General features: G+C 47.6%; 1 protein-coding gene across 1 annotated transcript in view; it reads left to right on the top strand.

Annotated features, from left to right (window-relative positions):
* GAP43 (growth associated protein 43) overlaps positions 1–6,057 on the top strand; it is a 61,864-nt gene extending 55,807 nt beyond the window's left edge. Inside the window, exon 3 of the mRNA XM_064466315.1 lies at positions 10–6,057. Within this exon, the coding sequence (XP_064322385.1) occupies positions 10–98 (89 nt within the window). The 3' untranslated portion in view covers positions 99–6,057. The remainder of the gene's footprint in view (positions 1–9) is intronic.
* Positions 6,058–15,650: the final 9,593 nt, after the last annotated feature.

Below are 15,650 nucleotides of genomic sequence, written 5' to 3'. Positions count from 1 at the left end.
CCTCTCTAGATGCTGTAGAAGAAACCAAACCTACTGAAAGTGCCCAGCAGGAAGAGGTGAAAGAAGAAGAGAGCAAGGCGGACCAAGAAAATGCCTGAACATTAAGAAATGACTCCCCATTGCCCCTCCCTCCCTCCCCCTATCCTCTATCCTTCCTTCCCACCCCAATCTCGATCTCCCCCCTTCCTGCTCACATCTGTGAGCCTGTCCGTCCCTCTCCCATTCCCACTTAAACCCTTTTTCTCTCTGTGTGGCAAACATTTAAAGAAAAAAAAAAAAGCAGGAAAAATCCCAGTCAAACAGTGTGGCTTAAACATTTCTTTGTTTCTTGGTGTTGTTATGGCGAGTTTTTTGGTAATGATGATCCAATCATTTTGGGAAAATTCTTGCACTGTATCAGAGTTCTTTGACCTGGCGCGTGCGTGTGTCTGTCTGCCCACCGCGAGCGCGCTCTCTCTCTCTCTCCCCCCCACCTCTCTTCTCCAAGTGTGTGTGTGTGCAATGTTACGTTCATCCGAGGAGTCCAGACTTACCGAGTGAGTTAAAACAAAAGAGGGAAAAAAAAATATCCTTTTCTTCCTTTTTCAATGTGATGGAATGAACGAAAGAAAAAAAAAAAAAAAGACCAAACCCAACAAACGAATGAAAAATCGTACTAAACCCCAGTTTGTTTTCAGAACTAAAACAACAAAAAAGTGCCAATTAGCGTAATGCTTGGCTCCAGGCTCCTTTTTCAAACTGAACAATAATTATAATAAATGAGAATAATGATCATTAATACCACCGTGTCGCATTTCTATGCTGCCGTACATCCTGCTGGCCTGTGGTCTTTGGTGGACCACTTCTTGTGTGGCCCCGCTGTGCTCCTTGGCCACCGGTCAGTGACCAACCACATTCCCTGGCACTGCTGAGGGGATTTTTTAACAGAAGCAGGCTTGGATTTTGAGTGAGGCATTAGCACCAACTAACATAAATAATGCAAGTAACAAAGTCAGTTTTAGGAAAGAACAAAATAAACAGCTCTCTAGGAGACTTCTAGGCCCTCATTTGGAGAATAATGGTGACCTTGGAGGGATGAGCCTGGACAGCCCCATGGGTCCCAGCAGAGGGACCAGCTTTGGTCCATGCTGAAGGTCTGACCCTTGCCGAAGGCCACACTGAGGGCCATGAGGGGACAGGGTCCTGGTGCCTGAGCTCCCCCCAACAGCACAGTGATGCTCACCGAACTGGGCTGGGGTTGGAGAAGTTGTTGAGTGTGTCTGGCCCTCTGAAAATGTTCTGTTTGGCAAAATAAATTGGGCCAATGCATTGAGTAAATAGGCACATGGGCAGGACAAGGTCTGGTAGTGCAAGATCCAGTCGAGTGCACTTTGAGAAATATCTCATTCCTACTCCCTGGCAAAACCTGGGTTGGTTCACCCAGCTCTAGCAAAGGCCAAGGCTTTTAGCTGTCATTTATGTCCTTTCCACACAGCCAGCTAAAAGTGTGGCACAGGCTTGGAGCAGAGCACCACCTCATCAATCTCCACTACCGCTTTCCACGGAGTGTGGGATTTTCCCTGGTGCACACCAACCGCACACCCACTAGACCCAGCCTGCCCTGGTGGAGGACTGACAGACACCCAGCCCTGAGGCTGAATGGCCATTGGGGTCCACTGCTCCGTTTATGAGCTGCAAGAGTCAACAGTTAAAATTTATTAAGTAATAACTGCACTTTGGAAACCCAGTTATTGCTCTTTCACTGCCATGATTATTATCATGTGCTTTCCCACCAGCTTCTGATGGTTTCCTGGCCGCAATGGCAATGACAGCCAGTGTACCCTGCAGGATTGCCATACAATGCTGCAGGGCCGCGGTTAAATTGGCCTCCCAGCAGTAACACCAAAAACATGGGTCTGCTGACAGCCCCAACATCCTCCGGTGGCTGATGCTTGGAGTGGCAGTGCCACAGCCTTCAGAGGGCTGGCTGGCTCTCCCTGCCCTACTCCTTTGTTCACCTCCATCTCTTTGTTGGAAATAGGGAGAAAAGATGAATCGTGTCTCCTCAGAGATGATCGGTTTGAACACAGACCGCTCACTGGAAGTGCCATCAAAACACGTCAGGATTCATTCCCATGTGCTTCCTGGCGTGTAGAAACGAGAGAGAGAGAGAGAGTGGGAGGATTTTTTAAAAGAGAGGGAAAGAGAGAGTGGGAGAGAGATTGGACAGAGATTTTTAAAAACAGGGATTAGAGAGGTGAGGGGGGGAAAGATTTTCGAGTGGATAGATGGATGATAGGGAGACAGAGGGGAGTATAGCTAGAGTAAGAAAGATTAGAGTGAAAAAGATGAGAGAGAGACAGGAAGAAATTAGATAATATGGAGCAATAGATGATTGCTAGAGATAGTGAAACGTAGCTAGCTAAAGTAGATTAGACAGACTAAATAGGTAGAAAGATGGGCTGACTGACAGATAGGTATTGTGTCATACTTCATAAACGATATATATGCTAATATTCCCATGTCATGATGGGTGGTAAACCCTGAGACACCTTCCAGCCTGACCTCAACTCAGCAGATGTAGCGCGGACATCAGGCATTGCTTGGACCGTATGTCAGGTCTCACCACCCTGCCCGTTTCTGCCGTGCAAGCGGCAAGGGGGTGGATAGTGTTTGGGGAGGGCGAGCGCTCTGATGGACACAGGGGGCCGAGGCATAGGGAGGAGAGGCGTAGAGTATGTTTGCTGTTCGTAGCACACGAGGTGCCCAGCCCAGCTCAGATGTTGCAGACACCCCATGTCTCTAGCACCGAGTCCAGAGAACTGAGGTTCAGGTCTCTGGATTTGTGGGAGAGATGTCTGGGAGGAGGCAGGAAGGAGAGAGCACGGTTTTTGTTTAGCCTCATCTCCTGGCATGACCATTTACAAGAGTTTTCTTAAGGACTGTCTTGCCTGTTTCTGCAAAGACCGCCTGGTCTGCCTGCTCTTCTGACTTCAGACCCCAAAATTTTCATCTTGCCTCTACTTTACTATTACTGTTTTTAACTTTATAAGGAAAAGAAAACTGCCTCTCATGTCTTCCTGGACATAGGCCTTCCTCCCTCCTCAGAAACAGAAACATTTTTCTCTCCCTAGGGATGTTTTATCTTCATATTTCGCATGTTGCCTCCCCTTGGCTGATGGTTGGGGCATCGTGTGTGTTTTGTCACCGTTCATAAGAACATACTTTGCCATGTTGCATAGGGAACAAAGGGTTGGGTTTTGTGTTCTGGTTCTTCCCCCACAAAGAGAACGGGGTATGTGGTTACCAACTGCAAACCTAAATAATTTAAATACTAATTCCTCTCCCTTGGTTCCAGTGTAAAATTACTAGCTGTAACCAAGCACCCCCCTATCTTTCTTATTGTACCGTGTCCTGATCCTGCCAGAGATTCAGGGCAAAGAGAGCGTGAGAGAGAGCACACAGACAAACCCTGCCTTGAGCAGGCAGTGGTTTAATGTGTAATACACAAGATTTGTATAGGAAGCTGGGCTGTCTTCAGGGTACAGGAAGAGAGCAGAGAAAAGCATTTGGATTTCCTTGAGTTGCCTCTTCAGCCAGATTTTAAAAGGCTAAACGGAAACAGTATAAAGGATGTAGCATGGGACGGAAACTGGAAGGAGAACAGGGGTATCTGAGGAACAATTTTTCTAGCAGGATATCAAGCGAGCTGAGAGCAGCACAAGAGGCAGGAGGTCCCAGAAGTAAAGAGTGGGGCAAAGACTATCCAGCAGAGTGGTTGGAGCTTTTCTACCACTCCTGATGCAACAACTGACATGAATTCCCCAGGGAGTATATGTCTAATCCTCTCTCCTTGAATAGTATATAGCTTTGCCTGGAGGTGTCTGTGGTTGTTACTTTATGTATGGAAAGGGAAGGGCATGTCAGAATGACTCGCACTGGGAATATGGTGTCTGACCTCACGTACAGTGCTGTGGAAATTCGGAGTCCAAAAGGGGCTTTTCCATGCCTCTGCAGTAAGATATGCTAGCGGTCCACATCTATGCTGAATGCTCATACCAGCTGTAGGCCAGCTCTTGACATCTCACCTCATCTAGACTAAGCCTTGGAAAAGTATAAAAAAAAATCCCAACTTAACACCCCCATCAATACAGTAGATCATTCGCATGCATTTGGTCTGCTTTGCAACGTTTGTGGCATCCACAGACTGTCTGCGTTGATAGCGTATAAAAACCCACAACCCTTGCAATAGTTGCATCAGCCAAGAAGCTCCACCGTGAGCCACATTCCAAAGGGAGGGGAAGGGCATCCTGCTGAGATCCCTACAGACCCAGTGTTTTCCAACCCCAAACCCTAATGCAGCCCCATGAGAGGCCTCAGCTAGGAGGAACTCACCTATGGTGACAGCGTAAACACCATCACTTGGGGAATGTGTTACTCTAAATGAAAGAAATGGCCGTGACTGGAGGAGAGGGGTTTAGAAGGAAAGGAAAGAAGAAAAAAAGGAAGAGGGAGTTCATACCAAGCTCCCCACAGCAGTTATTTCTTTTTTCTGCAGTCTCTGAATGGCAAACCAGCGTGCGAGGCTTTTTGTACTGAAGGTCTGGTGTTTGTCATAGGTGTTTTAGGAAGGAACCAGAACAGCTGTGGTTTGCAGAGGTGGAGGGAAGGGTCTGAATGAAAGGTTTTGTGGTCCCTCTTGGCTAAGGAGTCTGTTCAGTGGTCACCTGCAGCTCAGCGACGCGGGGGGGGGTGGTGGTGGGGGTCCTCTTCCAGGCCTGTGCTCAGATTCCCTGCTTTTCCACATTGCCACATTAGCACTTTCACTGGATATTTAGAGCACCTCAGGACTGGTTCTCCTCTCGCTCACACCGGGGTAACTCAGGAGTCGCTCCACTGGAACCAGTGGTGTTAATCTGGTGTGAAAATAATGCGAGAGGAGGATTCAACTCCTCGGGGGGGAATTTTCCAGGTCCCCGAGGGGGAAAAAAAATCAATGGGAGTTACATGTCTAACTGCCACTTGTGCCTGTGAAAGTCTGCCCCTTATCTACCCATATGTATATAGGGTACCATTTTCAGAATAACCTAAGTGACACGGGCTCTTGAGAGCACACATTTCACTGGATTTCAAAAATATGTAAAGCTCCTAAGGCCCAGATGCTGAAGGATGTCCAAACCTCTCTCTGCAGCGAATTTGGGGTCTCAGGCCTAAAATTTTCCAGTCATTTTCCAAAATGGAACTGAAGATCATCAGTCATTTAGGTGGTCCTGAAAGTGCTACCCTCTATCCATTTATCAGGGTGTTGATCTCAGGTCATGTGCGAGCCTGCATTCTTACCTACAATGCTTTACTACTACATTCCTCTGTTGAGCAATACGTGGAAGAAGAGGTGAAGGTCGAGATTTGCAGAATAGGCTAGTGACCCCAGTGGCTCACATCTGGAGTGCCCAACTTGAAAGACACCTCACTGGGGCCCAATTCACAGGTCCCAGTACAGGTCCCCTGTATACTCTGAACATCAAGATCCATGTATTACACACCCAGAACCACTGGTCACTTCCAAAAAAAAAAAAAAAAATCCCAGCCTAAGACCTAGACTACTCTCACAAAAGAAAATCCTAGGTGAACCGTTCATCCAATAGCTTGGTTTTTCTGCTCATGCCTGTTCCCAATGAACGAAACACATCCCTGTGCATCACCTAAGCCCTATTTTGAGGCGTTACACTGGCATACAGCTGAAGTAACACAGTAGTAAATCGGGGCCTGAAGAGGGCGGCTACAGCCTAGAGAGTATCAAGAACTGTGACGTGTCTGGAAGCTAATAAGAGCAGAACTTGACAATTAGAGCGGCCCATTTCCGATGCTCTTGTGTGAGGATCTGGAAAGAGTCTCTCACTCATTGTACTTGTGCATTATGAATGTGTCCATCTGCAGAGATCTAATGTACACATATGTCCTGAATATTGTCCTAAGGTTGCAAGCTTCAAAAAATGAGCAGAAAACATTCCCGAGAAGTGAGAATAATACAGATGTCTGTATTTGAAAAATTGGTTCAAATAAAGTCTCTCACTTATAGATATGTGTAGTTGTGTGCAATTATTTGCTCCTGGAATAGAAATCTCTCCCTTGAGTAGGATTTTAGTGCTTTTATGAAAAATCTCATTCCATTCTCCCTTGACCTTGTCAGTCAAGACCTATTACTGCGGAAAGAAATACTTTCTACTTTTAAGACCTATTACTGTAGAAATAAATACTTTCTACATACTCTGTCTGGTAAAAAGCTATGTCAAAATGAAAGGGTGAAGTAAAAGGCCTGGTATGTTTTTACTGTTGTTAAATATCTGTTGAAGTAGAAGATACAGGCCTGATGCAAGCTGTGGTCTCCCCATGCAAAAGTACTAGGTATTTATATAATCAGAAACAGACATCGCTGCAGATACTCTCGACCCAGGAAAGGCTAGCGTGTGGCTGTCTAGACACTGCCTGAAACCAGGCTGAGCTGAGGAAAGCTCTGCTTTGGCACCATGTATCTGCAAAATGTCCAGAGCAAAATGCTGGGCCCGGGATGTTCCAAGTAAGGGAATCCGCTTGGGTGTAGAAATGGTGATGTGGATCACCAGTCAGTAAAGCACTCAGCATGTTTAAGGAAAAATGAGGACAAAATGGAAGAAAATTTTTTTGGGACAATTGAGCAACCTTGTGCAACTGTACCTAAAGGTATCAATTTCCTCATTGGATTTAAAGCTTCAGTAGTTCACTGGGGAACTCCAGAGTTTTTGAGATAGGAATATGCATTTCAGCACCTAAGAATTCCCACCAAGTTCCTTCCGTCAGTATCAACTTTGTGCCAAGCACAATGAAATATGAACAGAGCAGCAATTGCTGCTCAAGCTGTACGAGGCTGCTGACTTAATGCTGTGCTGTATCTGTCAGCAGCTCAAGAGCAGAGCTGAAATCAAGCATTTTTATCACATCTATTCATCCCAGGAAGCTTTGCAACCACTATTTAGAAATCACTTGCAACTCATCTCTGAAATACAGCAGCTGGCTTAGCAAGGGCCCAGGAAAATTCCTGATGAGGCTCCAAGGAGCTGCCTGGGAAACAGAGCAGACCCCAGCACCTCACATGGGTTCTGGACAAAGTGCCAATTTACAAATGAAAATGACACAATTAGATGTCTGTATTCTTGCATGTAATCATCAGTTGCCCGTGTCTTCTCCAAAAAAGGCGTGAACTCCAGCTTGTGTGCAAACAAATATTTAGCGTATAAAATCAAGTGGTTTCAATTAGCCACATCGCTAGATTGCAGGGCTCAACCCTGGCACACCGGCTTTGCTTCTGTGGGGCAAAACACCTGTAAAGGGGCAGCCAAGGACCTCCCTCCAAGTAAATGGATGTCTTGGGGTAGCAAGGCTGCCTTGCACGCTTTTATCATCTACACAGCAGAGGCAGGGAGGGGGAGCAGGAGGCTGCACAGTAGTCCCATGGCATGTGCATCAGCTGAAACAGGCTAATGTGAATCTCCGCCACCTTCATTGCTCTACTGAGGTCTCCAGCAAAAGACCAGTGTTTCTCATACCATCACTCGAATTTCCAAGTTTGCTATCCTTTACCCAGAAGGCAGCATGAAGCACCTTGTAATAGACATTTACAGTCTTCTAATCTGCTACACTTTGCCCTGTTTTACCACTGTATGCGGAGCTGGCATCCAGACTGACAGGGACTGCTACCCTCTGAAGATGAGCAGAAAAAGCCAGACAAAGGAAATTACGCACTTCCATACCTAAGATCACTTTTGTTTATTATAAATGAAATTATTTTTCTCCATGTAGGGCCAGTTTTATTCATTAAAGAGGAAATAATTTTCATTTAGCCTGGCATTGAAAGGTAAACATGAGTAATACGAGAGGCAAGGAAGTAAAAGCCCATTTCTCCCAGAGGAGAACCGCTGACTCTGTAGCTGAGAGGCAGGGTTTGCACAGAGGTGGTAGCTTGTATGAGACAGACTGCCACAGCTGCAGAAACAGGCTTGGGGTACTCCAGTCTCTGTCAATGCATAGGCATACAGTGCAAACTGCAAGCTGGGTACAGGTAGAAAAGCACTGCTTTGTGCTTAATTTAATTAAGCAAGTTATGAGTAAAACGTAATTAATGTTTTGGGAGCAATGGGTGGATGCTAAGCCAAGAGAGATAAGACTCATTATCTGTGGTGGGAGGGAGGAAGGGTGGTACAGGTCATCATTGGCTAGATAAAAAGGAAGGGTTAATTGGAGTGAACCGAAAACTGCTGGCGAGGCCTCTCTCTACTGAGCCCATGATTGTGCTTTTTTTTGTCTTGAGACAGTTGTCTTCTGAAGGGTTTTGTGGCCATCCTCAGGACCCTAACCAAGAGAGGGAAAAATGGTTTCTCTCATTGGAGGAGAGGTCTAATGGAGAAGGTTCAATTTTCCCCCTCTACACCAGGTGTGCCCATCCTTGGCCATTTATCTATGCACAGTCAGCCAGTCTGTGGTTTAAGTTTTGGTGAGCCTCATTCAACTCCTGTCTGTGCAACAGCTCATTTTTAAGTGCAGGGACAATTTAACCGTGGATGCTGTGGGGCAGAGTGTTCTTCCTTTTGTTTGTCCAGGGGCTGAGACTTTCCTTCTTGGGTTTCTTTCATTTTGAGGCAGAGTGATTTAGGAGAAACATAGCAAAAGCTAAGAAGCTGCCAGATTTAATGGTGGCCTAAGGGGTGCTGGTGTCCAACAGGGGAGCCACTGGTGGCTTTGGATGTGGAGGACCAGTGTTCTGGAATCCATGGAGGAGAAATCCATGAGGACCAGCCCTGTGAGTGATGATGGGTCACATTCTGTAGAAGCCACTTAAAGATTAAAAGACAATTCCTGGTTGAATGCCAGCACCCAGAAAAGGGGTGCGCAGTTTCTGAGCACTGGCACTTTGGCTTGTTGACTCCACTGCTTCTCGGTAGCTGAGAGAGGCCCTACAGCCATCGGTTGCTGCCCCCAGGCTCCTCCCCAGTCATGACAGCCAAGCCTGGTGCCAGACACCCCGCAGGGCATGTTTGGGAGTCAGGGCTGGAAGACCAGGGTGCAATACAGGGTGCATAGACTTAAAAGACCTCACATCCTGGCTAGTCCCTACGAAAAAGCTGAAGACCCCGGGGGCACCGCCACCCTGTCTCTCATGTCTGAGGGGAGGGCAAGCAAGGCTTGCTCGCCACCGTGGAGCACGGGTGTGCGGGCTGTGGCGGGAGGCTGGCGGCTGGGGAGGGCTGGCTCTGCCTGGCTGCGGTGGGACAGACGTGCTGCCGGGCTGTTGGCACTCCCTGCCTCCCAGCCCCTTGCCAGCAGAGAGCCCATTAATAAGGCTTTCCAGCCTGTCACTTCCACGCTGAATCCTTTGAAAGCTGTGCTCCTCTGGGCCCATTAGAAGGAGGAACTGTCTCTGCTGAAACATATGGGGCTGTCAGGCTCTGTCTGGCTGTTGCTCTGAAAGCTGCTGCCGCTCTAGCTGTTTACTGACAGGGGGGTAAAAGCCATCTCTAGGAGGCTGTGATGAGGACGGGGGCTTGGTAAGGGGCTGGGGGAAGATGGCAGGTTAGCTGGGAGGGATGCTGGTAAACAGTGTGCCAGTAGGTGATGGGCTGCTATAGGAGGGCATTGGGTTAAAAGCCAGCCAAAGGGCTGCTGGGCAGCTCAGGGGGTCTGGCATGATATGAGTGTGATAGCGGGAAGAGGTACCTCTGAGGACAACCAGAGTAAGCCACGTGGTGAATATTGGGTAGGTATGTGGGGGCCATCTGCAGCAGCAGAAGACACATGGCTGATGGCAGAGCTGTTTGGACTTGTCTGGGGAAGGAGAGAATGGCAGCAGTGCTGGGTGGCTTTATGGGGCGGTGCCAAAGGGAGGCTTTGGAAAGCATCATGTGGTCAACACCAGCCTGGAAGTTGCTAGGTACATTCCTGACATCGCCTGAATGCTGCTGGAATTTCTCATTACCCAGCGCACCCGCCCCCCAGCTCCATTTGCAGAGACTGAAGAGGATTTAATGGAGTCCCTTGACTTTTTCCTCTGAAATATTCATAGGTTTTAGCAGTCCATTTCATGCTCACCTCCTCCTCCATTAGAGCGCATCAAAGAGGGACTGGGTGGAAAGTACACTGCTGTGGAGCCAGGGAGACTGATAAAGGGACCTGTGGCTCTAACCAGAGGCTGCTGGGAAGTGATCCACTCCTGGGCTGTTCCTTGTCCCTCTTGCCAGGCCAGCAACATGACTCAAAATAAGCCCTGAGCAGCATGCACGGGGAGGTGATTAGTATAGTGGGAAAGGAAGGAAACTAATTAAGCAGAGAGCGCTATCTGGAGTTGCTGTCCCCTGCCCCCTGCCTCCCCGTCACACGCATACATCCCACATCTGTCTCCCTGCCCCTCTTCATAATCTGCAAGGCCAAGAGCTCTGTAAGAATTGCAGAGGCTGACAACAAATGCCTGGAGGCAATTAATTTCCTCCTTGCCTCAGCACTAATGCTGTGCTAGGATACAGGGAAAGTCCAGAGCTTCGATGAGACAGTGCAGAAACGTGTTGGATTTTGGATGCCCTGTCTGCCATACCTGACACTGCAAGGACCCTGCTGGCAAGTGTGAAGAAAGGGTGTAATAAATAGTGCCGTTGCACTCTGCTCTCTGAAATATCCCATAAGATCAGGGCCAGGTGGGATCTCAGAGCATAATCTGCACCATCCCCATCTTGCACAAAACAAGAGCAACTGGAATTGCGGCGCATCCCACCGTGATATAAAATAGACTTTCTCAGGTATACTCATTTCCATTTTCTTGTTTTCTGTCTCTCCAGTTTGACATTTTCCAAACCTGTTAGGTACTGAACCAGGGCTCTGATAATCTAACAAACTGATATGTCCCCACTGAAGTTCCAGAACCAAATACCTCTGAGATTTTCAGGGTGGGGAGAGGTGCAACTCTGCTCCAGGCTCAAACTGCTTTTGCAGCAGCCACACTCCTAAAGCTTGCAGCTTAAAGTCCTACGTAAGTTTTTATCAAGGACTCCACAGACTATAGTAGGACCTGGATGGTGCCCTAAGAAAACAGATTGTTCCTGCACCAGTGCTTATCACAGCAAAAAGTACAAGAGATGCTCAGCAAGGAGCTCCCAAGTCCACTTGGCTTCGCTCTGCATTAGTACTTGGATTAACCAAAAGAGCAAAATCTTCATGCTAATGAGTTATTCACTCTGGTTGACAGGAACAGAAAACAGGATTATAAATGTACAAATTCCTGTGGTTCCTCCCTGCTGGATTAAAAACCAGAACAAAGTCACAGATGCAACAGCACCTATTTATTCTTATTCTCAAAACATTTGTCAGGCTGCTTGCCCTTCCCTCCTCTACACACACCCCACACACAGACAAATATACACACTCGTGTGCGTGCCCCAGGAATCAGATGTTTATGTAAGTATTTGCAGGATGTTCCATGTCTCCCTGAAATGATAATCAACGAGCCCAGAATCGGCTTAATTACTAAGCATTCATCATACGCCCACAAGCTCTTCCACAGCAGCTCCACGCAGCATCTCTATGAATGAGTCTGCATGTTTTTCTCTGCTGCCAAACACTGCTCTTGATCAAGAGCTCGAGCCCTTACATCTGAGCTCTTGTGTTGTCTGGTTATTTATTTATTTATTTTCAGACAGAGAGAAAGAAGTTTGTAAAGCAGCAGCAGCGCACGAGCAGACACAGAGAGCATCTCGGGGTGAGACTTGGCTATCTATACCTTTTTGCAGCACTCTCTCCATGCAGGGTAGAGGCATGAATGATCCCAGTTTTAAACCACCAGATCAGAGGTTTAAACATGTCAGGTCCATAGTCTGGCAATTAACTCTTTCTGTAGAAAAGGCACAAATTAAGAATCTAAGTACCGAGAAGTGTGAAATGATGAAGTTTTGCTTTCCGTGGGTTGCACCCTGACACACATAGGCGCTCCGCAGATAGGCACTTGCAAAAGAACCAAAGAGCTGCTTGCTTTAGCTGAGGCAGTCAGAAAACCCACTGCTGAGGTAAGAAAAGGAAGCACTCTCTGAGGCAGCAAAGTGCATCTCCTGTGAGAAATAGGACCATTTATGGCTCATCAGAACTTTTCTGAAGGATCTTCTGGACTGAGGCTGTGGGCATCTGCAAAGATCGTGGTCGTGCCTTCGCTGTCTATCAGTGCACTTTCTGTCAGCCCCCAGCAAACAATCCCTCACGTAACTTCTCAGGTGATTTCACAGAGGTACTGAGCACAGGTGGAAGAAAGATTCAGGCTCCCCCAAATTGCTCTGTAGTTACCATCTGCCTCTGTTAGCCTGACAAGGTTTGGACTTTTCACACAACTGTAGCTGCCTTCATTTCCTTCCCTGTGGCACTGCTCTAGGAAAACCCACATGATGATCCTATCACAATATTGCACAGACTGGAGCCATTTAAGGCCATTAAGGTCACACTTCTCTATTTTATTGCTCTCTCGTGGAGCTTGGAGACCACAGAGCCCAGAACCAGGGAACCCCTTTCTGTCTCTACTGTGCTTGCCATCACATGGCAAGAAGTCTCCATTTATAATACAAATCCTGGTGTCAGCTATGCCCTGAAACAAAAATGTGATCAAACCAGCATTTTGATCTGAAGCAAGGGCGAAGCTCACAAACACAGGCTCACTTCTGTGCCCAGGCACGTTTACACACAAGAGGTGTGACTTCTCGTCTCTGTTCATACAGGAAAATTCTAAAATGGCCAGAAACCATTTTGCCAAATCTTCCATGTCCCAATTTATTAGCTATTCAAGACCCTTTGTATGAACAGGCCATTGCTCACACAGGCACTTGGCTATTGCCGTCAAAAGTAAGCAAGATGCTCCGGCAGCGTCTGTGTGCCCAAATGCTGGCCAGCTCTAGCCGTTCAAATTCGGCATTAGCAATGCCAAGGTTAAAGTACTGTCTCTGGCCACTGGTGATGCCTGCAGACCTCAGAAGTCTGCCAGCCTTAGCATCACAGTGTTTCTATCACGCTGTACCCAGGAGCTGTCAGTACTCTAACAATGTTATCTTCCCAACCCCTGGAGCACCATGTGAAGGACGATTATTACAACACAGGGCTGTGAAGGCTTAGACCCTCAAGACATTTTGCGACACCTGCCTCCCGGTTGTGCAGCAGGGCTCTGCCGCTTGCCCGGGGCGCAGGAAGAGGCTGTGGCAGAGCGCACAACGGAGCTCATCTCTCAGGATTTCGTGCAGATCAGATCAGTAACTACTCTCCTCCGAAGTATTTATTCTGCAGAGAAGATGATGGGAATAAAACATAACTTTAAGCCTTGCTAAAAATACATGCCATGAAGACAGCTGTCTTCTAAGGGTAAAAGCATCTCCAGGGATGATCTCTGGGGAATGCCTCTGTAAGCAAAACACCCCACAGGGAAAAGGCTTCTTGGGACCGTCTCAGTAGGTGAATGCTCTGCTAAGTGAAATGCCTTGGGAGAGCACGTATCTGCACGGTGCTCTGCCTACCTCTGTCTTTCCCCAAATAGGGCTTCCTGTCCTTGCAGCTCTGAATAAGCCTGCTGTAGACACAGAAAAGTCTGCACATGTACGCTAAGGCTTTCTTTTAGTTCATCTTAGAGAGCAAGCCTTATGAGAAGAGGTTGATGGAACTGGGGGTGTTTAGCCTGGAGAAGAGGAGGCTGAGGGGAGACCTTGTCGCTCTCTACAGCTACCTGAAAGGAGGTTGTAGCGAGGTGGGTGTTGGTCTCTTCTCCCAGGCCATTAGCAATAGAACAAGAAGAAACTGCTTCAAGCTGCATCAGGGGAGGTTTAGATTGGATATTAGGAAAAATTTCTTTACTGAAAGAGTGGTCTGACATTGGAACAGGCTGCCCAGAGAGGTGGTAGAGTCACCATCCCTGGAGGTATTTAAAAGATGTGTAGATGTGCCACTTCAGGGCATGGTTTAGGAGACATGGTGGTGTTGGGTTGATGGTTGGACTTGATGATCCTCAAGGTCTTTTCCAACCTTAATTATTCTGTGATTCTACGATCATAAGATAAAATTTTGAACTAGAAACACCATTCTAGCTCACTCAGCTGTTCATCAGTAACCACTTTGCACCAGCTGGGCTGTGCACAGAGCCTTGGCACAGCACATGGGCACGGGCCTCCGCTTGCAAACAAGCATAGCCCCCCTTACGCTTTTGTTAATGTCCAGGTCTAAATGTCATTGTCGTTCATCTGGCAGTACAGCAATGGCCACCTGAACTGGGCAGCCTTTGCCACGGGGTGACATGGTAGCTGGTGTGATAGGGAAAGAGAATGAGGATTTTAGGAGGCCTTTGCACTCCTGAATCAGCATCTGGAGGTACACCCCTGGCACTGTTCTAGGGAAGAGGTGAGTTAGGCACTAGCATCCCAACACTCAAGTGTTTAGAGATGGGGCAGCCAGAGAGCCATGCAGCTTGCATGGCCGCTACAGCAAAGCATCCCTGCGCTGCTCAGAACAGATCAGTCATGCTTTCTGCTGCTTTTGAGACTGCTGGAGGGGAAAATTAGATTTGCCTTTTGTTCAGCCTGCCTCATGGAAAGCCTCAGCTTAGTGGCTGGTGAAAAAGCAGGATCCACATGGCACATGCACTTCGGTATTGGCTCAGTTGGGAGGGAACCTGAGAGTTGTACCTCCTCCTCTCTCAGCTGGCTCTGATAGCTCATGCTGGGGGTAGAGGCGCTGCATCGCCACCAGAGAGACATCAGCCTCCCTTGGCAGCTATCCACAGTGCCCTGCTTGTGGTGGAGAAAGCCATGCCTTTAAATGAAGGTGGAGATCCATGGGCTCCATCCTTTGCTAAACCAGGCTCAAGACCCATGGTGCATGCACGTACTTTCTTGGCTGACTGCACATGCCTCCCAGATATGCCCTGCTCTTGTCCTGTTTTTGTCCCACCAGAGAATGTCATGGCACATGCTGACAAGATGCAGCTAAAGAAGGGGGCAGACTGCCCTCCGCCTTTCCTCACATTAACCTTACTGTATTCTGACTGGTCACCTCAAAGGCAGCTCCTGTAACATTTCCTGTCTGAAAGGCACTGATGCTGGAGCAGGATTTAAATTTATGTTCCCACAAAATGTTTTTTCCATGAAACATTTTTTTCATAAGCCGTGGGACAGATTGGAATCTGACAGGTTCAGCTGTTGCTGGATGAAAGGAAGAGCAGAAGCGACACGAAATTTTTAGGAGAACTATATTAAACTCTGTGTAGGATTCTGATTTAGTGTGCAAAGTGAAATTTGAGCTGATATTTCATTATCCTGTTTGCAGTACACTCTGGCAGCATCTCCATTCATAAAACAATTCAGCTTCTGTCCTTTAGTGTTGATCTATTTGTTTTGCTCTAGCGCAGTTTTCAAAATGCAATGGATTTGCCTTCCTGCGTACTTGTGTGCATAGGAAAGGGACAACACCTCTCCAGGCTGCCAGCCTTGTGTTTGTGTGTCGGATCCTGAGAACGTGTCCTCTCAACAGTAAGTTATTTCATATGGGAGTCCCTCTGCAAAGCTCTCTGCGAACACTTGGTCAGCTGTGTTTCTTTTCCCATCTTCTGGACTAGTGGAGGGCAATGTGAGCAGATA

The sequence above is a fragment of the Phalacrocorax carbo genome, chromosome 1 (assembly GCF_963921805.1).
Source record: "Phalacrocorax carbo chromosome 1, bPhaCar2.1, whole genome shotgun sequence".
Taxonomy (NCBI): domain Eukaryota; kingdom Metazoa; phylum Chordata; class Aves; order Suliformes; family Phalacrocoracidae; genus Phalacrocorax; species Phalacrocorax carbo.
The sequence above is the reverse complement of the archived record's forward strand: the minus strand, read 5'-3'. Positions and strand labels throughout refer to the sequence as shown.